This window comes from Diospyros lotus, chromosome 14 (genome assembly GCF_014633365.1).
Source record: "Diospyros lotus cultivar Yz01 chromosome 14, ASM1463336v1, whole genome shotgun sequence".
NCBI lineage: Eukaryota > Viridiplantae > Streptophyta > Magnoliopsida > Ericales > Ebenaceae > Diospyros > Diospyros lotus.
Window position 1 is genome coordinate 5527209 of NC_068351.1, and position 23443 is coordinate 5550651.

The window sequence follows — 23443 nt, forward strand, 5'->3', positions numbered from 1 at the left end:
AATAGTGACCGTGTCCCGCACCGATGACTCCGACTACGGCGTTGCAACCTTCGCCACCATGGCGCGCTTTGACGTGGACTCCCTACATGCTCACGGCGTCTCGACGTGCAACATGCAAGTCGGTGACTGCATCGACAACGAGGAGGAGTTGATGTTGGACTCGATGGTGGCGCGACGGTTCATGGAAGAGAGATGGAAATACATCAGCTACCAGGCGATGAGGACTAACATTGTGCTGCAGATCGATAGTTCCAGCCTAGAAAATAATTTCTCTTCCCCCCCTTCCCCCCTCCCCTAAGAATTCATTTTCCAGCAAAAGTGAGAAAAGAGGGTCACGTGGCCCTTAAATGAGAATTTAATTTAATTTACCTAGAAAATTAGACAATCAAATATCGCAAAAATTAAAATTTAAGTAAAAAATAGTTATTTCTATGAAAAATATGGCCAATTAAACACGCCTTAACATTGTTAACAGATAATCACTATTCGGATTGAAATGATAATTCACATGACTGAATGACGGCCTCACAAATCAGAAATCAATGGCGGTTTTTAGAATTTTAAAATATAAGATGAAATGATGATCATTTTAGTATTTTACTAATTTACTATTTGTCAATCGAGTAGATCCGGGTCGCAGCCACTGCTGTTAATTCAAACAAACAAAGGCATACATGTACATGCAGCTAGCATTAGCATGCTTTTCCGGAGCTCCATTTTTGTTGTTTAAATGCCTAAATGGGGCTAGCTCTTTAGTTCTTAGCTCATCAGCTACTTTCCTTATTTGGAGACTTTCTTGGCTTTTGGAGAAATGGAAAGGTTAATGAATTTTTTCCATTCCATATTAGTAATTCATTTTAAGCTGCTGCTGCTGCTGGTTTTGAATCCCTTTGACAGTAGCTGGGCGTAGAGAATTTCGTTCCAGGTATCAGGAACGCCGGGAAGGCACCAATGGCTGCAGTCTTGAGGAGCGTCGGCCGGTGTGCCGGGCTCCCGGTGGAACGACGGGTGACCGTCGTGCCTTAGCTCCGTCAGGAACGAGATGTTCAAGAGCTGCACTTTTCTTTCGGATGAACTGCGCATCTGTTCAATTACATCAGATATGAAACAGTTGCTCGCTGGCTCTTCTTCCATCTTCCTGTAGTCGGTTTCTGGTGTTGCATCAGTGTCGCACCTTCCCCCATCATTCCATGTCCCGTTCCTGCAAATTTCAAGTTAACAACCAGTGCGGTCATACATTAGTTATATGTACTAAACAATTGAATCTAGGCCAGCCAAGAAAACAAAAAACTGAAAGACTCTTGCCTGTAATGCACTGGAGAGTAGCTCCGGAAGAAAACATGGCTTCTGGCAAGATCTAAATTCCGCATCGCCCATGATTTCCAGGTCTGCAACGACCTCCGAAACGCCTCCATAACATCCATGGTCGTGTTCACTTTCTCCCCTTCTTGGAAATAGACCCCTCTGCAATGAACAACAGCAACCAGATGATCATAGTCAACACAAGTCTCGCGTTCGAGTCTCTTAATCTTCTCTTTCCCTTCTCTTCTTCTCTTTCCTTCTCTTTCTGCCGGAATCCTTCTCCTCTCTTCCCCTAAAACTTGAATATCTGAATGTGTGGGCAACCGAGACAGATTGGCGACGCGACAGGAAGGAGCAACGGCGAGGCGAACCCTGAAGTCAAATCTGACGGTGACGGAACATCCGGCCAAACCCTTTGTCTTCTCAGTCACCGGCGCGACCTCTTGGCCTCGCTGTCACTCCTTCCCATCACGTTGTCGGTGAGCCTTGGTCTCCTCGCGATCAGATCTGCCTTCAGCTAGCGCTCGCCTCGCCGTCGTTCCTTCCCTTCGCGTCACCGGTGAGCCCCGTTGTCGGAAATTCAACAATTCCTACAGAGTAACAGAAAGAAAGGAAGAGGAGAAGAGAAGAGAAGAGAAGGATCGAAACAACATCGTTTTGATCTGATTAAAACGACGTCGTTTTTAATTGGTTCGAAATGCAAAATGAATTGAAATCCAGATTGAATTTAGGTGTTTTATCTCGCGATTGTCTGTATTCAGTAAATTTTAAAAATGATTACCAATCACAGATACCAGAAGTGGGACACGAGGTATGACGCGCCCAAATCAAACGGGGAAGAAAAATCATCATCATCAACACAAGCTGAATAAGAAACTGGCCGTACGTACGAGTCTATCGTCTTGCCGTTGTTCCACCAGTGGCCGGCGCTGAACACGAGCGCGTCGGCTCCGGCCCACTTGGCCGAGTACCAGTGCAGCGCGTCCACCCTGATGGTTCCTCGGACTTCCTTGGACGAGTTCGGCGGCTTCCGGTGGGTTGATACGAGGAACGGCGCCCGGTAGTACTCGACGGTGAGGTTGTGTTCCGGGAACTGCATCCGGAGGAAGCCTTTGTGTTTGGTGATGGGCTGACGGTTCAGTTCGTGAATGGTGGAGCGGTTCGAGACGCCCTGAGCCAGCATGCAGAGTAAGGACTCCCATTGGTTCCGGCTTATGGAGTCGCCGATGAATACTATCCGGCCGTTGCGGCCCCTTTCCAGTAGATCACTGGCATTGAATCTGTCTCAATGAATTTGACAATAAATTGAAGAATAACACTTCTCTACAAACCATCTAGTCTAATCTAGTCTAGTCTAGTCTAGCGATACAATAACTTAAATAATAGATGAGTTAAGCTTTTTAGGTGGGATATTGGTGAGTTTAATTTGATTCGATTTAATTAAATTTTGAGTGATATAATTTTTTTTTTTTAATCCGGATTGGTGAGTTTTGATTAGTTTTAATTAAATTTTGAGTCGTGTAATTTTATTTATGAAAAACAAATTAGGATCTAAAACTTTACTGTTATTATGTGTTTGACCATTAATAAAACAATTAACACGAAAATGTTTATGTACTTGATAATAATATTTAATAAATGCAATATTTTAATTATAAATGCAATATTTACTTATATCTAAAAGTAAGTTTGTTTTCTATATACTACAAAGATGGTTTGGTGACATTTAATGGTTAAAATTATTTTTTAATTTTAATAACAAACATGGAAATACTAAAATATTTTTTTTATTTATATAATAAATAAATAAATAAAAATATGCAAGAAGTAAGTATTTTCCCCCGGTTGTCTCCAGTTCAAGAAAGAAACCGTACCTCGGAAGATCGCACCCTGCCGGCTGCCACCGCCATTTCCGGTAACCGTCGTCTTTCCGGCCGTTTTGCCGGCACCTAAACCCCGGATCGAGAAACGAGCATTCTTCGGAATACGATCGAAGAGCATAGTTCTCGTCCCAAACCCATTTCCCACTGGAATAATCACAAACTTCAGACGCCGGTTTTGGGCTGCTTCTCGGCAGGGCCTGGGAGAAGAAGCTATTAACGGAGAGAAGAGACTGCGGCGGGAAGGGGCGGGTTGCGACGGTGATGATGAAGATGGCGACGAGAAGAACGAGGGGGCAGAGTAGTGACGAGGTGAGCGCTTTCTTGGAGAAGATTGGAGAGGAGAGAAGGTTTTGGTTGACAGATGAGGGTTTTTGTTGGAGATCCATGAGAAAAGCAAGAAGATGGAATTTAGTTTGAACAGTTCTTGTGATTCTCCACAGAAACGGAGGGAATGAGAGAGTTTATTCCAACTCTTGTTATGAGATGGCGTATTTTTGGCCATTAAATTTATTACTTGCCAAGAATAGCTAGCTAGGGGATTCTTTTGTTTTCTTTTTCGTCTTGTCAACCAACATTCATTCGTCTGCCACTGTAATTTTCCATTTCTCCATAATGTTTATATATGATACTATTTTAATTATACTAAATTACGTGCACAAAAAATATAAAAAAATATCAAAAACAAAAATAATATTATTTATTTAAATCGGAGATGAATTTTCATTCTAGTTGACATCCTCTTATTAGAAACTAAAGAGGTAAAGATGTCCATATTTATATGTATATCTTCTTATTTTTTAATAAAAAAATACTAACTAAACTACAAATTTAACTCAGTTTAAATAAATAGTATTACTCAAAAAACAGTCACATACACACCTATACTCATTAAAAATAACAAAGACTTCCCTTAATTTTATGAATGTATATCATTTTGAAAATAAAGAAAATTTTCAAATATCCATAACACCTTTTCCCCTTTCTCCCTCTCTTTTATAATTATATAATTATAAAAAAATAAAAAAAAGTACTAAAAGCAATTGAAACCATATGGATCATGGGTTTAGAGGGAGAGCATAACCTAATCTAGGTTTATTTTTTATATGGAGAGAAAGAGATGAACCTAGATTTGGGTTCATCTTTTTAGTTGAAAGAATCAAATTGATTCTTTTACCTTCATGGTCATAAGGTTTAGGAAACTTCTATGCCATGAGGTTTTGTGAGAGAAAGAGAGTGAAGAAGCAAAAGAAAATTGTAACTTAAATTAAAGAGAAAGTGAACGAGTTACCACTATGAGAATCGACTGAGACTATTGTTATTGTGAAGATCTCTTGACATTATCATCATGGACCATGGTTAACTGAAAGATGAAAAGAAAGACAGAGTTTTGAACCCTACTCGTGACTAAGAGAGAAATATAAAAGAAATAGATAGGGAGAGAAAAAAAGAGTTTAAAAACAATGGTAAAATAATTAATTTATATATCAAGTTAAAAGTATGGGAGTTTTCACTACAATAAATTTGTGTTTTAGCAATGGAGTAAGGGAAAAAAAATTCATAAAATCAGAACAATATTCCGTCGTTAAAGTAATAAAAAATTAAAAACAAAATATTTTTTAAAAATTAGTGACGAAAATTTCATTTTGTCACTGATGTGGCGATGAAATAAATTAGCGACAAAATTTTTTTTGCTAAGTTTAATTTAAAAAAATAATTAATTTTTTTCTGTATTTAGCATTGGAATATCTTTTTTGTCGCTAATTATATAATTTTTTTTAATCTTCTTTCCCAAAAATTAGCAACAGATATTTTTTCCATCGTTAATTTTAGCAACAGATTTAATATTCTGTTGCTAAATCAGCAATAGATTCTCCAAATTTGTCTCAAAAATTAATTAATTAATTAAAATAAATATTAAAATTAATTTATTTATTTTAAATTAACGACGAATTATTATTTTCGTCGCTAAATTTACCGACGGAATAAATTTTCGTCACTATTTTTTAAAAATTAAAAATAAATTATCTAGTTAGCGACGAAAAATAAATAAATAATGTTAGCGACGAATTTGGAGAATTTGTCACTAATTTTATTTTTTTTTATTTTTTCATCAATTAATTTATAAATATTTAAATATTTAAATTTTATAAAAAATAAATATATTAATATATAAATATAAAAAATTAAAATAAATTTAAAATTAAATATAAATTTAAATATGAGGTGAATATAAAAAAATTAATTTGTAAAAGTTAAAAATTTTAATTTAAATAAATATATTAAGTTTAAAAATCTAAATATATCAATTAATATATTTTATGTCCATAAAATATAAAATATATTAAATGTATAATAATTAATTATTGGTAATATATATTAAATGTGTACAAAATGTAAATAAACACTACATTTAAAAAATAAATAAAAAGTTTAAAAATTATAATATTATTAAAATTTTTATTATTTTAAATTTTAGAAATCACAAAAATAAAACAATATCGAAGAATTGTATTATATAGAAATGAGTTTAGGGGCTACCTTGTCAGTCTTTTTTTTTTAATAAATAGAATAATTTTTCGCTAAGTTAAGATATGTTCACAATTTTAGTAAAACTATTGATATACTCGGAAAAATCAAGCCAATACCTGATTAAAGGTGGGCCCCAATATGGCAGCAAAAAAAGAAAGAAGAACAAAGCATCAACTGGAAGTAAAAGAAGACCTACTCGGCATAACCGAGTGGGTCACCCAATCCCATCATTTTTATGGCCCACTCAGTCATGACCGAGTGGGCCTTCTCTCATCATCGTGCTCCTGGCCAAATGGGCTTTGAAACCCTCGAAATGGGTCGCGGAATCTCCGGAGCAAGCTGCGAAACTCTCGCTGTGATTGTCGCATGGCTCCCCTCACCCTCCACTATAAATAGGAAGCCATGCCTTTATCACGAGGTACGTACGATTGAGCTTTTCAAGTACAATTTCTCACTTTTCTCTCTCAAGAACTGACTTAGGCATCGGAGGGTTTACGCGGGGACCCCCACCCGTGCCCTTACGGTGCTCTCGTTTTGCAGGTCACTCGGTTATCCAAGGTCACTCGGTTATCCTGGGTCACCAGATCGGTAGGCCCACCAGATCATTAGTCCTACCATCAGCCCACCAAATCATCAGCTCTACCATCAGCTTACCGGACCATCAGTACGATTGGGTCATAAGATCCACCTGATTGTCAGATCCAACTGCTCGACAGATTCTCTTATTTGCCAAGATTCTCATTATTGAAGACGCGACCCTTAATATATCATGACAAGACTCTTACATCTGCCCACAATTAAAAATAGATTGTTGTATTTTGGCAACAACAATCGGCGCCGTCTATGAGAAACACAAGACAAAAAGTCAACTTAAGAATGACAAACACCCGTGAACATTGAGGAACTCTCTCTCAAGGCGTAGAAATACGTCTACCACCACGGAACTCTCAACAACAAGGAACGCCTCCCATTATTCCAGATTCTCACCCACAATAAGCACTTCTGCCCCTTTATAATGCTCAACCCCAAGGAGGTGATCGCTCCATTTTCCTGAGCCAACAAGTGGAAAACCAATCAGTCCCACCTCCACTTAACATCGGCTCAAGGCCACTTCCCACTGATCAAGCTGAGACTTCACGATAACCACACTGTACGATCCCGTGGGAAGAGTATAAAGCATTGAGACAGCAACATGTTGAGGGCATGTAGACACTTCGAGACATGGCTGGCATATTCCAAGGAATGATGCCTGGAGGGACGTTGCTTGATACATTGAAAAAGTTTATGCCATCGCATGAGCCTCAGCCCGAGGTGGGAGCTGATTCCTATCAGGAAGCCACTCCCGATTCTCATTCTCGATCCACTTCTTGTTCGAGAGGATAGGCCCAGATCACCACCACCAAGGAAGAATCCTCTCACCTTGTCTTGAAAAAATAAGAACCCACAGATGGAAAACAGGGCCAGAAGCCCCCAAAGGCGGAGATACTATGAAACTGTGGCCAATATGCCAATAAGACATGATAACCAAACAGCGGCTAGCATGCGTGATGACATGAAAATAGTAGTTGAAGAAATGCTTGAGAGGAAAAAGCTAATTCCCGCAACAGATGAACACCAGCGTAGAAAATGCCCATTTACTACAGACATATTGGAAAGACCTTTGCCTCAAAAATTCAAAATGCCTCAAATCGCCCCCTATTCAGGAAAAGACGATCCATATGATTACGTTCAAAACTATGAGTCACTGATGATATTGCACGGATGGGACGACGATATAATGTGTCGAGCCTTCTCCTTAACACTATCAGGGCATGCTCGGACATGGTTTAACAGCTTACTGGAAACCTCTATTTCATCGTTTAGGCAGTTTAGAGCAGAATTTATCAAAGCTTTTGTGATTAACAGTCGAAGGAAGAAGGACGCCACGTACTTGCTCAGTATACGGCAGGGGAACAAAGAATCTTTACGTCAGTTCGTGGACAAATTTCGCAATGCCACCCTTGAAGTTCCTGACTTACCGGCCTAGGTGGCAGTGTCCGCCATGCTTCAGGGGACACGACTCGCCTCTTTTCAAGAGTCACTTTCCTTAGACCCTCCAATGTCCCTGGCCAATTTGTTTGTCAGAGCAAACAGATATATCCTCCACACCTAGATCATGAGGAATGTAAGGGGGAATTAAGACAGAGAATGAAAGAGAAAAGAACGTGAAGGAGAAGAAGAATTCGTACGGCGACAGAAAAGGGTTAGGAGAGCAGACGCACCTAGACCTCAGTTTAATTATTATACCCGACTTCTAAAACCACGATCAGCTATATTAGCAGCAGTAAAGGGGGGAGGACTCCTCAAATTACCCCGCAAAGTTGACAAGCCCATGGGAAAAAATCAAGAAGAGTATTGTAGGTACCACCGTACTCAGGGACATTCTACAGATCATTGCAGAGAGCTGAAGAATTAGATTGAAATGCTCATTTGAGAGGGGCACTTACAAAGATATGTGCGAAACGAAGGAGAAGAAAGCCGAGAGCCCCAGCAAAGGGAAGACAGGCGTGATGGGTAGGAAAGGCAGAACCAAAGGCAGCAAGAGAGAGGAAGGGATCGCAGGCAAGATCCTCATTTAGATAATGGACCAACTCAACAAGCTATTCACGTTATTTCGTGAGAGAAAACCCTAGCTGGAGACATGTCGGCCTTCCGAGAGGCATATGCCCGTCAAGCCTACCAGGTTAATTCAGTGATGGAAGTTAGAGATGATGAAAAGCCAATTACATTCACCTCTACCGACTGAGGTGATATAATACTCTCACATGATGATCCAATGGTTATTTCAGCAATCGTGGCCAAACACCCTATCAGTAGAATCTTGGTAGATAGTAGCAGTTCTGTTAATTTGATCTAGTGGAATTGTTTTGAACAGATGCATTTATCTCATGATCGATTAAGGAAAGTGTCCTCGCCCCTATACAGCTTCACCGGGGAAGCAGTCCCAATGGAAGGGTCTATTCAATTACCCATCACATTGGGTGTAGATCCCCAAAGCGTAACTCGATAGGCGAATTTTATGGTGGTTAAAACCTCCTCGGTGGCATACAACATGATCTTGGGCCACCCACTACTTAATGATATAAGGGTTGTGGTGTCCTCATGCTACTTATTGATGAAGTTCCCTACGTCCGTTGGAGTTAGACAGGTTCGGGGAGACCAAAAGAAGGCACGAACCTGTTATGTGTCATCTACAAAAGGAAAAAAAATCGAGAAAACCTTATCTATCGCAGATAAGGCTATACATAAATCCTTGGAAGAGGGAAACGCTCGCAAGCCTCAACCCGTTGAAGAATTAGAGGCAGTGCATTTGAGTGAAGTTGATTATGAGAAATTAGCATATGTTAGTTCACAACTTCCGGAACATGTAAAAGAAGAGATTGTGAAATGCCTGCGGGAAAATTTAGACGTATTTACCTGGAAACCAAATATCAGGGATCAGTCCAAAAGTGATATGTCACCATTTGAATGTAGATCCCCAATTCAAGCCAGTCAGGCAAAAGAAGCGAAACATTTGTTAGAACGGGAGATGCTATGGCACACACCAAGAGGGGGGTGAATTGGTATAATTAAAAGCTTGGTAGAAACTTGAAAACTTTTTGATACAGGTTGAAGTTTTAATGATTTAAAACGTGAAGCATATAAAATGACAAATGTGAAACAAGTGAGGAATTAAGGAATGCTTGGAAAGATAAAGATGATTTAAAGAACACAAGCACACAAGAACACCAAGATTTATAGTGGTTCGGCTTAACCCAAGCCTAATCCACTACCTTAGCTCCTCACTAAGGATTTTTCAAACCATCCACTAAAACCCCCTACTTAAACCAAGTAGGTCCTCTAGTCCGAGACTAAGAAATACAAAACCTCCCACTCAAATGGGCCCTCTAGCTATACAAGCTAGGAAAACAAGAAATATATAGTTGGAGAGAATCTAAGAGATAAATCTCTTAGTTACAATGTCTCTCAAAAATGATACAAGGCTTAAATGAATGTAAACAAATTAAGATCACAGCCTTGAAGAGAGAAAATTGAAGCACAATGAATGTAAATAGAAACGAGTGTAAAATGTAAGCTCAATTCAATTCATTCCCGTCCATTAGCCTTCTCTTGATCATCTATGATATGTATATATAAGTGTCCCACGAAGTTGAAGAGAAATATAGCCGTTTGGAGTCGTTGGGATTTGAAAAAATAGCCGTTGGAACTTTCTGCAAAAAGAAATAGTCGACAGAAGAAATATATAGTTGACTATTTTTACAACTAAAGCAAGAAATAGTCGACAGACAAAACGAATAGTCGACTATTTTATAACACAAAATTTCAATAGTCGACAGACACATTCCAATAGTCGACAGATGCTGAGATATGAAGAAATTTTTGAAACTTATGAACAAAAATAGTCGACAGATCAGAAGGCATAGTCGACTATTTTTACTCGATAGTCGACAGATGCTTAAATAGTCGACAGAACATAAAAAATAGTCGACTATTTTGAAGCATAGTCGACAGAATGATCCTGATAGTCGACTATTCTTTAGAAAAACTTGAATTTTCAAAACAACCTTATTCGATTCTTTAAAAACTCATTTTGATTATCTTTAAAACAAGTTGAGATTATCAAAAGTATATATTTGAAACAAATCACACTCAACAAGCAAGTTTTTCAAAACACTTTCAACCATACTCAATATTTCTTCTATAAGTTTTCATATCTTACTTCAAAACTTATATACTAAAAATTCATTTTCTCATTCATATAATCCACATGATAGAAATTGATTTTTATATAGACATTCATCAAAACCATTTCATTACTAAGAGATATTAGATATCAAAATACTAAGAGATAGTTTTCTAAAATGAACACTTTCTAAAATGAACACACTTTCAAAAACATGTTCTAGTTGGTCTTTTGCCTTAGAACAATTTTAGCTCTATGTTAACCAACGACTTCAAAGCTAATTTGAAAATCATTTTAGGAGATTCTTTTAAGACTAAAAACTTGACTTTGCAAATCTCTAACTAAAATAGAAAATCATAAATCTTTTTGGTTTTCATTTTAACAATGCACTTGAAATTGGTTTTGTTGAAAACCACCACCTTGATTCATGACTTAGGGATTTAATAACATATGTTTTTATCATCAAAACTAAGCACAAGGGTAGAACATCAACATTGCCCCCGATAGGCTTCAAGCATTAGAAGAAGAAATTGATAAATTGCTAAGGGCAGGCTTCATTCGAGAAGTGTTATATCATAAATGGTTGGCTAATATTGTTATTGTCCCGAAGCCCAATGGAAAATGGTGTGTGTGTGTGTGGACTTTACCAATCTCAATAAAACATGCCCCAAAGATTCTTACCCACTACCCCGGATAGACGAGTCATAGATGAAACGTTGGGGTACCAGTTTCTGAGTTTTTTGGATGCTTTCTTGGGATATCACCAAATAATGATGTATCCTCCAGATTAGGAGAAAACGTCGTTTATCACCAAAAAATGGACGTATTGTTACCAAGTCATGCCCTTTGGGCTCAAGAATGCTGGGGCCACTTATCAGCGCATGGTGAATAAAGTCTTTAAAGAATTGTTGGGGGACACAATGGAAGCATATGTTGACGACATGATTGTGAAAAGTCGGGAGAATGAATCACAAGTAAAAAACCTAGCACAAGTGCTCGAAGTCTTTAGATAATATAAAATGCGGTTAAATCCAACAAAGTGCGCATTTGGAGTGCAATCTGAAAAATTCTTGGGGTATATGATCACACAAAGGGGGATTGAGACGAACCCCAAAAAAATTCAAGCGATATTGGATATGGAATCGCCGATATCAATCAAGGAAGTTCAACAACTAACTGGAAGGAAGCATGGCCTAAAAACCCGCCTTGAAGGGGCCAACGGAACATGGGCTGAAGAACTACCATCAATTTTGTGGGCTTACCGAATGACTAGTCGAATTGTTACTGGTGAAACTGTAACATCCCGTTCGAGCGATAGGAAGATCCGGAACAACTTATCCTGATGGGCCTACGCGAACTTCCCAGTGGGGTCACCTATCCCTGGATTACCCCAGGTCAAGCACGCTTAACTTGGGAGTTCTTTGCCAACATTCAGCCCAAAAGGTATCCAGCTGGTGTTGTTTCCTTTCTTACACTATCCTCGATATGTACTAATCTCTCTGGGCTCTCAGGGGATTACATTCTCCCCCCCTTAAGCACATGACGTCCTCGTCATGCGACCTTACAATTGGTCCCAGCTCTCCCCCGTCCAGTGTCCCCGGTCCAGTACCCCCAACCTTGGGCTAGTACACAGTCCCCAGTCCGGTACCCCCAGCCTTTGGCTAGTACACGGTCCCAACACACGGCCCGGGTCGGCTTTGATACCACCTGTAACATCCCGTTCGAGCGATAGGAAGATCCGGAACAACTTATCCTGATGGGCCTACGCGAACTTCCTAGTGGGGTCACCCATCCCTGGATTACCCCAGGTCAAGCACACTTAACTTTGGAGTTCTTTGCCAACATTCAGCCCAAAAGGTATCCAGCTGGTATTGTTTCCTTTCTTACACTATCCTCGATATATACTAATCTCTCTGGGCTCTCGGGGGATTACAGAAACTCCATTCAATTTCGTATACAGAACAGAGGCCTTAATTCCCACTGAAATTTCAGCTAAGTCTCCTAGGCTGATGGTGTATGAGGAAGAGAACGGTGCGAGGAATTTCGAAGCATTGCAAGAAAATTTGGATTTGATTGAGGAGCAGCGCCGCTTATCAGAGAAGAATCACCAGTTATTATAACTCTCGGGGTAAGGAACATACCCATGCAGGAAGGGGATCTAGTACTCCAAAGGTCCACTGTGACCAATGCGCTCAAAGATGACGGAAAGTTACGAGCAAATTGAGAGGGACCATACCGCATTTAGAAGTTGATTAGCCCCAACACCTACATTTTATAGACCCTTTTAGGAGAAACCCTCGAAAAAACGTGGAATTTGAATTATCTCAAGTTGTATATGAACGTTATACCTGACAAAGTATCTGCAATAATATAAGCCCTAATTGGGGCAGTGGATATAGGCACATTTGGCCGAACCACGTAAAAATGCTTGTGTGTTCATTACCTTTATTTTGTCTAATATTTTATTTGTGCTATCTACCTGTATAAAGGAAACTCAAGAAATCCAATCAAACCTGTTGCCCCGCTCACGGCCTGGCAATGAGGTAAAAGACGTTCAAACCCGTTGCCCCCTCACATCCCGACAACGAGGTAAAAGGCATTCAAACATGTTGCCCCTGTCACGGCCTGGCAACGAGGTAAAATACGCTTGAAATCGTTGCCCTGTTCACGTCCCGACAACAAGGTAAAATACGTTTAAAACTATTGCCCCACTTATGGCCAGACAGCTAGGTAAAATACGTTCAAGCCAACTTGCGGCCTGGCAATGAAAGAAAAACCCTAACCTTCTATCCTCTAAGGTTAACATTAAAGAATAAGACAAACATTAAGGAATGAATCATATTGAGCGGATCAAAGAAGATAAGTAATAGGAATAAAGTGACAACTCTTATTGCAGTAAGAACAACAGAGAGTATAAAAAAAAAAAAACAAAAACAAAAACAAACAAGCAAACAACAATGAGGATATACTCGCGGGAGCGAGACTTGCGAGAGGAGCGTCTGGTAGACCCGAACGATGCAGCAGGAATCTCAGGGAACACAGCTAGAAGTTCTCCTTCCTCAGCCTCGATCATATTCGGCACGCCTTCAACAGTTGCATTGGGATCCTCTTCAATCGCTTCAGGGTTGTCCACCACATCTTCTCCCTCACAGTTGAAAGGAAATGGACCCCATGGGCTTGTCAGATTCTCCAAGTCATCCACCATAAAAGAATCCAAGTAAGAAGAAGGACTTATGGGAGCATTCAGCTCATACTGACACCAGTCCACCTAAGTAGACTCCTCAACTTTAGGAGTGAGCAGAAGTTCAGGAAAAGTCTCTCCCGGACGTTGAGATTCTAGATAGGAGCGAGCCAGATAAAATCCATACTTCAAAAAGCCTAAGACATACCTCCTCTTTCTATCTTGACAGTCGGTCGAAAGACGATATTTCTTCACCGCATTAGCACGAATGGTGCGGGCATCCCTAGGACTTATCTTCAGCTCCGCCAAGCACAAATAGTGTTCTTGTAGAAGCTCCTCATGCTTCGTCATCAACCCGACATTCTTTTGTTTTTCAGCCTCCACCTTAGAGCGTAAATTCAGAATTTCCCCTTAAAGACCCGAGGTACCAACAACAACCTCAAATAGCTGGGCACGCATGCCCTCAAGCTCTGCCTCCACATTTCGCTTCCCGACAAGCGCGACACTTTAGCTCCTGGTGTTTTTCATTTCAGGCGGATTGGCGATTCCTCCACTCTGACATCTGAGCATCTACTTGCTCGCGATATGCCATATCCCTTGCATTAGAGGCAATGATCCCCTGAATCCCTTGCACCAGGAATTTCTCTACTTCATCCCTAGCCTGGGCATGTTTATTGCCAATAAACCGTTGTTCATCTCGAGGGAGAATGGTGGAATAAATGAGACGAGCACCAATCCCAGGTTCGGAAATAGGGTATGTCTCTAGTATCTCGAGAGAAACTTTGAAGTCCCGATCGCTAAGCTTTGTACCATCCCCAAGAATCATAGTATGTTTTACCTTGCGGGGAATGGGAAGGATAAGAGGTGGCCTCATTGATTTCTCACTCTTAAGATGACGACGGTCCTTCCTATTGGGGATCATAGGGCGACGACATTCTTCCTCCACCCGGGCCATGTCTCCAGCAAATTGAGAAGATGAACTTCGTCCCCCCCCCCCCACGAGAACTGAGAGCCGGAGAAGGAACTTTAATGGTCTCTTCCCATAAGAGAGGGACTGATGCTGGGCTTTCCATAGGAGAAGGAACTTCTACACTCGAATGTCACCTCTCGGGCAACGACGCATTTCAACCATGGTAGGAGAAACTCTTGCAGGTCTACGCGACCGAGGAGGTCGAGAATTGGTGGATCCCTCGGTGCCACGAGTAAAACCCTCGTCATCGTTGCCGCAATGCGTGCCTCCTTCTCACGATGACGCCTGCGCAATTCCATCAGTCTGCCTAATCCCGCCATCCCTACAAAAATCAATATAAAGCATTGAGTATAGGAAGTAATGCGATAACGGAACAACGAAGACAATGGCAAAAGGTAATCTACGCCCAGGAGTGATTTCCTCCTGATGATCAAAAGGAGGATGCGGAGATAGCCCAGGCATTTCCATCTCCTCCTCCTCGACCCCTTCCATTCCTTGGTTGGACAACGTAGAAGATAAATGATGAGTAGTTGGCGTTACAACCCCCCAACCCGCGACTCTAAAATTCTCTAAATTCAATAGGCTTGGCAAATCAACAAAACCTTACGCTATTAGCGTCCCTACGAGACGACGATATACGCCCCGAACGTCTTTGCAAGGAGGGAACCCTTGGCTAGGATCATGATGATTCCAATACATGGGAGCATCCCAATCGGGTGGAGGCTTTATCACCAACCATCGTTCTTCGAACCGGTTGATCTTGTTAGGAAAGGGGTTAAATAGCTCGAAGCCATATATCTTTTGGAGCGTGTAGAAATGACTGTCTTTACTAGCCTTTCGTAACCGATAGAAACAACTGAAAAGTATCAAGGAATGGACTACATCTCTCTGATGACAAAGTACGGAAAAACCTACCAGCTAGGCCCAACCATTAGGATGAAGCTGAGCTGGAACAATCCCATAATGACATAACCACTCCATGGAAAAAGGCGGAAGAGGAAAGTGGAGTCCCACCTCAAACGAAGCGAAATGAATACCAAGGGAGCCTTCATCCACTTGGGAGGGGTCCAACTTATCAAGGCGATGATACCTCATCATATTTCCAGAGAGAGTGGCATCGTAAACCTTTTCGAAATCTCTGTAACGGAGCCGAGAGTTTGAATCGTCAGGAATGTGCGCGGGGCCGGGGGGTGATGCCAGTCTTCTCCTCGACATATTAAAGAGACTTGAGAGCGTTACCTTGTTTAAAATAATGAAGAGGTGGAAAAAGATTGATGGTCACAGCAAACAATACTTGTAGACGAAGTAAAAACATTAGTACAAAAATGAAGAAAAAAAAGTTGTGGAAGAAAGTAATAAACGACCGGGAGCAGGTGAAGACGCCCACTTGGTCGTACCCACTCGGTCATGACCGAGTGGCCCCCAATCGCACCAACATAACCACTTGGTCATGACTGAGTGGCCAAATGTCTCGCACAACGGGTTGGAAATGCGACGAGGCTTGAAACCCGCTGAGACCTGAGAGAATTTGACCTCTGAAGACACCCACGACCAAGTTTCATGTGGGTCAAATGAAGAGCTTGAACCTTATTTATAGGGGCTCAAGAGACAGAAAAGTATCGAAACTTACGGATAAATATAGAAAATAAAGAGTAAACATGCACAAACGGTATTCTGAAGACAAGTAAAATATGGCAAGAAATGCACTAAATTTTTCCAGTACTATATGCTCTTTCACCCGAGCTCCTCGGCTAAAAGAGAAGGGAGCAATTGATATACCCAAAAAAATCAAGCCAATACTTGATTAAAGGTGGGCCCCAATATGGCAGCAAAAAAAGAAAGAAGAACAAAGCATCAAGTGGAAGCAAAAGAAGACCCACTCAGGGCACAACCGAGTGGGAGCCCACTCGGTTATGCCGAGTGGGTCACCCAATCCCACCGTTTTTATGGCCCACTCGATCATAACCGAGTGGGCCTCCTCTCGTCATCGTGCTCCTAGCCGAATGGGCTTTGAAACCTCGAAATGGGTTGCAGAATCTTCGGAGCGGGCTGCGAAACTCTCACTATGATTGTCGCGTGGTTCCCTTCACCCTCTACTATAAATAGAAGGCCATGCCTTCATCATGAGGTATGTACGGTTGAGCTTTTCAAGTACAATTTCTCACTTTTCTCTCTCAAGAACTGACTTAGGCATTGGAGAGTTTGTGCAGGACTCCCACCCGCGCCCTTACAGTGCTCTTGTTTTGCAGGCCACTCGGTTATCCAATGCCACTAGATTATCCAAGACTACTCGGCTATCCAAGGTCACTCGGTTATCATGGGTCACCAAATCGATAGGCCCACCAGATCATCAGTCCTACCATCAGCTCACCAGATCATCAACTCTACCATCAGTTTACCGGACCATCAGCACGATTGGGTCATAAGATCCATCTAATTGCCATATCCAACTGCTCAACAGATTCTCTTATTCGCCAAGATTCTCATCATTGAAGACACGACCCTTAATATATCATGACAAGACTTTTACATCTGCACACAATTAAAAATAAATTGTTATATTTTGGCAACAACTATAATTTCACTTCGAATACAAAATTGACTTATGTATCAAAAGACTTGCAGGTGATCTCATTTGTGCCCTAAACTTGTTTTTCTCTTTACAAGCCTCTCGAAAACGTTAAGAGACACTCTCTTGCATCTTGATCGAGACATTCTCCCACATAAAACTATTCATTCAATAAATGCATTTTGTATAATTTTCATTTTCTTAAGAAGAATATTGCTTCACGTATGTTTTTAAGTTTTGGACTTATGGTATAATTAACTTGTTCTGAATTTGAAATTTGAAATTGATGTTTTTTTCATATATTTTGAATCGATATTAAACACATATAAATTTTTTTTCATTAAACATTTTTGGTCCCTAATCTTATTTTTCTATTTTGTATGCATTGAATTATTTTTGTAATATTTTTATTTAATATTTGTTTAAATACCAAAAAATAAAAAAATAAAAAATTAATTTTAGATTTATAATATATCAAACTTATTTATTATAATTATTAGATTTATAATATAATTATATTTTTAAATAAATATTAATTTGATGCAATAATTTAAATTATTTTATTACCACATTTTAGATTATTATTTTATTAGTTTTTAATTAAATAATTAATAATATTATTTTCATAAATTATTTTATATTTATTTAATAAATAAATATTAAAAAAAAAAACAAAAATTGTGGCGCGGAGATGCGCCCGCCTCCTTCCCCAAATCCCCAATCTTTTTTACCCCCCGCCCCCCCCTCTCTCTATCTCTCTCACTCTCTCTCTGAACTACTCTCGCCGTCGACCCATCCGCCGCTGCCTCCGCCTCCTATTGTCGCCGCTGCTTCCGCCTCCGTTCGCCGCCGCCGCCGCCGCTTCTGCCTCCCGCCGCCGCCGCCGCCAGCTCGATCGGGCTCCGCCTCCACCTCCACCTCCGCCGCTGCCAGGTCCGCCTCCGCCTTCACCGCTGCGATATCCGCCTCCGCCGCCTCAAAGGTATATGTGTATATATATATATATATATTCTGTGTGTGTATATATATGTATTCTGTGTTGAAATGTTATGGCACCAGCAGCTCGTGACTACCAAAAAGTGGGTTCTTGGTTTTCTCTCTCAATGGTTATGTTATCATCTTTGTTCTTTTTTGTTTTTATTTATATTGCTTATTCAATTTAATTCGAATCAATCTATATTTGATATTTTTAGTTTGTCCATTTTCATTCATTTGTTGTTAGTTTGTTTATTGAGTTCAGTCTGTCTCTGAACCTTCAAACTTGGGATGATGAGAGATGTACTCATCTAGGTTGGAGTTCTTTAAATCTATTTCATCTTGGATCTAATCACTTTAACCTACAGCCATCTCAAAGGAACATGGAAAAAGAAAAAGAAAAAAAAGAAGATCTAACGATAGTCTGATACGAGATGGCTTTTGGAGTGCACTGATTTCTTTTTAAGTAGCTACCTTACAGTCTTACCTAATATTATTGGATATTCCTCAGAAGTTAAAAGGATTGCATGCTCGATGTAGTGATACAGTTTTGTTCTTTATATAATGCCCCCCAACCCCCCCCCCCCCCAAAAAAAAAAAAAAATCTAAAAAATGAAACAATATACTAATAAATTGTTATGTGGCTACTAGTTTGGCAAATCGTTATTGCTTCTATGGTTCCATTTACTGATCCTATGGGAACTGTTAGCTCAAGAAAAGGCGCAGGCTTCCGCATCAATTAATCAGGAGGTTGATCTTGATGAATTGATGGATGTAAGTTGAATTTTGCATCTTCAAACATTTTCACTTATCTATGTGTATCCAAATTGCTTTACTAGGTTTGGGTCATATTAGGATCCTGAGCTGGAAAAATTGCACGCTGAAAGGATTGCCACTCTTAAGATTAGGATTTTTCATTCTTTTTCCATATGAAAAGTTAGGTATTATTAGTCTTACTAATTTCACCTTCATCCGGTTTGTTATTTAAGTTTGGAAACATCGCTGAGTTGGAAAATTTTGATTGTTTGATTTAGTTGACTGGAAAGAAGCTGAAAAGAGACAAACATTGGAGAACCGAGGACATGGAGAGTACAGAGAGATTATTGAAGGGGATTTCGTAGGTGAAGTCACTAGGAGTGAAAAAGTAATATGTCACTTCTACCATTGGGAATTCTATCGGTGCAAGTAATTTCTTCACAGTTCCCCCTCCTGTTTGCACATTGCTCAAGGTTATTGTAATCAAACATATTAATCTATAGTATCTTTGGAAATATATATATATATATACATATATATGGTTCTTGTCCTTGAAATTATGTTGTAGCTTCTAGTATCTAGAATTATTTTTCTAGTTTTCCACTGTTCCACTGGTCTATCAAACTGAATTTGGTGTTTTAGTTTTTTGTGCTCCAAAAAGTAATTAAAAATTTTAATTATGATTTTGGAATTCCTTCCTGATAGAATCTAGTTCTAAAAAATTCAAGAGTTCTATAACTAACATTTGTTTTTTCCCTGAAGTTTTCAAGATGATACTATAAGATCGATGTTCACTTGTCTTGCATTTGCGTAATTCTTGGTAGCTTACCTATATATTTATGCTACTTCATGCTAAGAGTCTGTCCCTTTTGCATAGGTATAGTTTCTATCCTTCTAGCATGTGGATTACTTCTAAATTTAAAACTTAGTGGCTCCTGATTGTAATTTTCAATGATTCGCAAACCAAGTAATAGTTTCCCAAAAAAATAATATTCTTCTCCTTTTGCAATAAATTATCCTATTCCCTTGAGTCTCTATTTTGATTGTTCTCTACTATCTCATGTGCTCTTTTCTTTAAGTTTTATTCTCCAAATAGCTCCACCACCTTGTTTGATTTATTTTTCTTGTATTATTACTTTGCAGTTCATATATAATTTGTGTGTAAGTGGAAAGTGGTAACATGGAGTTAGGGATGTGAGAAAAAGAAAGAATAAAGAAGAATGGTGTATTTTTCTTGTATTATTATTTTGCAGTTCCTATATAATTAGTTCCAAGATTACTTGGCCCCGTCTTGATCTTTGCAGGTAAGTGTTCTTGGCCAAAAAATATTCATAATCTAGATTTTTTTTTTTTTTTCTGAAGTTTTTATTGTTTTTTATGCAGCTTCATGAAGGTCAATGTTTTAATTTTTTATTTTTTAAAAATTTGGTTGTAAGACCTTCACCATAGGTCTTAATTCTTCACTCAACCCACTTATAAAGCTCGAGACAAAATAAGCCTCTGTGAGATGAGGATTGTGGTTGAGCATCAATGCCTTTAACTCCTCAAACCTCCTTTGATAATCCACCACTGATCCCCCTTGTCGAATCTTGTTGAATTCTTCCACTACATCAGTCATTCCCCTTTCTCTGAACCTCTCACATAATTCCTCCGCGAACTCAGCCCAATGGCATTCCTCGTTCACCTTGGCCCATCCTTGATACCAATCATCCCCTGCATCGTTGAGATAAGTTGCAACTAGAGCCACCATCTGCTGCTTCGGTACTCCATACCATTCAAAAGCTCTTTCACACCTCTTAACCCACCATCTAGGGGTGTTTCCGTCAAACATGGGAATATCCAATTTAGGCATAGGAATTCCCGAATGGCCTTGGCCCTCAATTATACCCTACCTTCTTCCTACTACATTTTCCTCCGTTCCCATCGGCTCCTCCATTTCGGATGTTTCCGGCCTTCTTTGACTCATCCCATGATTGGGAATAATTGGTTTTACTCTTTCTCTAGGAGGAAATTCGAGGGATAGATTTACCGAGTGTTGACGAGCAAACATCACCATAAACCCTTGCAATTGCTCCCTGATCTGCACTCCCACTTCCTCACGAATTTGACTGACTGCTCCATCTAATTTGCGATCAATGGATATGTTCGCTTCATGGTTGCGATTGGATCTGAGCTCCAACTGATCCACTCTCGCCTGCAGATCCAATATCATGGAGCCAAATTGTTGTAGCTACATCTCCATGTTCTTCATCCTTGTACCCTTCGCCATCCTTTTGAATTCACAGTAAGCGGAACTGGCCTGGATCGACTCTGATACCAGATTGTCAGGTTTAACTAACAGATCTGACAAGGATATTTCGAGAATTCTGCAAGGAATTCTAGAGAGTTATGTAGGAGACTTGATCAGAGAAGAAGAAGAAGAAAGAGAGAGAGCGAAAGAGAGAAAGAAAGAGAAGGAGATTAAGAGGAAAATTCGAGATTTAATTCATTCATGCTCTCCTTGGATGAGATCAGTCTCTATTTATACTAATCTTCCCTCAACAATTGAAATTCTCCCGCCTAAGTACAACTTGTATCCTAACTGCCAGCGCCACTTGCAACAGGCATGTGCGCATTTAGCTATTTTGTTTTCTTCCTACTCGCTCGAGTTACACTTAGTTATTTAGGCGGTACATGACAAACATGGGTATGGATACTGTAACAAACACAAGCATGGTAAGAGAATATGAGAGAATATGGTTTATACAAGCATAACACATATTCATTTTAAAAAGTAACAGGGAAATACCATCCAAAATTTATCAAGGCCAACAGTAAACCAATTTCAGCACACAAAACTGGCCTTATTCACTTCAAAGAGAAACTATTAAGATAAACAAAATCAAAGTTCATGTCTTACCCTAGGATAAAGCCAACCAATTATTTTATTAGCTTTTTTGCGAAATAAAATTCTGTAAATGAAACCCCAAAAGGCAATGGTTGAAAAATGATATTCCTATCTCCAGGTGAATATGATTATAGAAGTTTCAAATAATAATTCCATATTTCTCAAATAAGAACAATACAGTAATATTTACTATGAAATGTAAATACAAATCCAATTCATCAAGTTTCCCCTACTGTTTGAGATCCAGATCTTAGAATCATCAACTTTGCAAGTTCCGAAACGAACAAAAAAAAATCACAAAACTAGAGGATCAAAGGCTGAATAACTTTGGTTGTCTCATATGCTTAACTGTCCAACAATTTCTTAGCAAAAAATAAAAAATAAAATATTGTCCAACAAGATATCATCCTCAACTTAGGGGTGATGCTTGGGAGTGGCCTTCCACTTTCCTAAGCAAATAATTATTTTCTCTTCTTGTGAAAAATTATTCATGACATTAACATTAAACATCAAATGAACCTTATTCAAAGCCGCTCAGTTCTTTAGCATTGACCAACTAACTATGCATAGGAAAACAACATAAACTTGAAGTGTGATTCCATTTGCAATGGAAGTAACTACAACAAACAAAAAATGGTCCATCCTGCAAGTTATAACAATTTACTTCCAGACTCTCACTTTTGTTATCAGGATCTAGGAAGCCATTTCCATAAGATACTGAGGCTTCACTATCCAAGCCGTGTGCTGTATTTTAAGGTCCTGATAGAGTAAATTTAGGAAATCCTCTTCCATTCTTCTCAATCTAACGGTAGAGTAAAAGCTTATTCTTACGATTGTGTCTTTAGGGATGATTAAAAAATTATCACATACAGTTTCAACCTACTAGCATGTAGAAAGAAACTGCATATTCCTATTTATCTTCTACTAACATAGCTTGCAGAAGCTCTGGTCGAATGATTCCTTTTAGGATGAACACGGAAAACACACGCAATTGATCACAAAAATCAAAAGAGAAAAGTGAACATAATATTTACAGTAGTTCAACAGCAAGGATAGCTACTTGCATTCGAGAAGGGAGAAGAGAAAATTTCCACCATCAAGCAAAGTTGAAGAAGAGTGCAACAGTTGCACAATATCTCACCTTAATCCTAGAATTCGAAAATACATAAGAATAAATAGTAGTTCACACCCAAGGTACAACCCAAACATTATTTCAGGAAGGACCCACGAATCGGGCCACAAAAGAAAAAGAGTTAAAAGAATTTAAGACACTCTCCACAAAATCCAATCATAAGCAATTGAGATAGTTTCCGGATAACACACTGCATGTATCATGTATGTTTGCCAGTATTTGAATCGTCAAACTCTGGGCATAAAATTTCTGTGATAATCAATTCTAGAGAGAACATTTCAACCAAATCCAGGTAAGTTTGGAACTTAACTCCGAACCCTAGCCAGTGTCTTGAACACTACTTCAGAAAGCCTTCCAGGTCTGGGTAATAATGTCCCAAACCACAAGGGGTTCATTAAAAATTCAAGAAATACTAACCAAGTATGTTCAATCGACCAGAAAATGAAGTAAGCATGACGGTCATATGGTGCTTGAGAAACAGAGACACGGTCCGACAGTGTCGCTCCACGTAGGCATTTTATCAAACACTTGGTGTC

The 23443-nt window shown here is 39.4% G+C and overlaps 2 protein-coding genes across 11 annotated transcripts in view; one reads left to right on the forward strand and one right to left on the reverse strand.

Annotated features, from left to right (window-relative positions):
* Positions 1–852: 852 nt before the first annotated feature.
* Positions 853–3571, reverse strand: LOC127790156 (protein trichome birefringence-like 8). The gene is made up of 4 exons (XM_052319450.1): positions 3177–3571; positions 2193–2582; positions 1306–1464; positions 853–1201 (listed from the first exon to the last, which is right to left on the reverse strand). Exons 1-4 carry the CDS (start codon positions 3569–3571, stop codon positions 853–855), a joined length of 1293 nt encoding a protein of 430 aa, XP_052175410.1.
* Positions 3572–17888: 14317 nt separating this feature from the next.
* LOC127789972 (uncharacterized) overlaps positions 17889–23443 on the forward strand; it is a 37609-nt gene continuing 32054 nt past the window's right edge. For 3 of the 10 annotated variants that reach the window (XM_052319110.1, XM_052319111.1, XM_052319109.1), the window contains exons 1-2: positions 17889–18139; positions 19167–19361. The gene's annotated coding sequence lies outside the window, so the exon portion shown is untranslated. Of the gene's footprint in view, positions 18140–18783; positions 18907–18971; positions 19074–19166; positions 19362–23443 lie in introns of all 10 variants that reach the window. The other 7 variants (XM_052319114.1, XM_052319119.1, XM_052319118.1 and 4 more) reach the window with 7 other exon arrangements.

What these genes read in the sequence shown, in the direction of transcription:
- LOC127790156 (XM_052319450.1), bottom strand. Translation starts at nt 3,571, where the DNA reads ATGGATCTCCAACAAAAACCCTCATCTGTCAACCAAAACCTTCTCTCC. An exon ending in GCAGGGTGCGATCTTCCGAG is followed by an intron (nt 2,583 to 3,176) that starts GTACGGTTTCTT and finishes TCATTGAGACAG; the next exon opens with ATTCAATGCCAGTGATCTAC. An exon ending in TACTCTCCAGTGCATTACAG is followed by an intron (nt 1,202 to 1,305) that starts GCAAGAGTCTTT and finishes TGAAATTTGCAG; the next exon opens with GAACGGGACATGGAATGATG.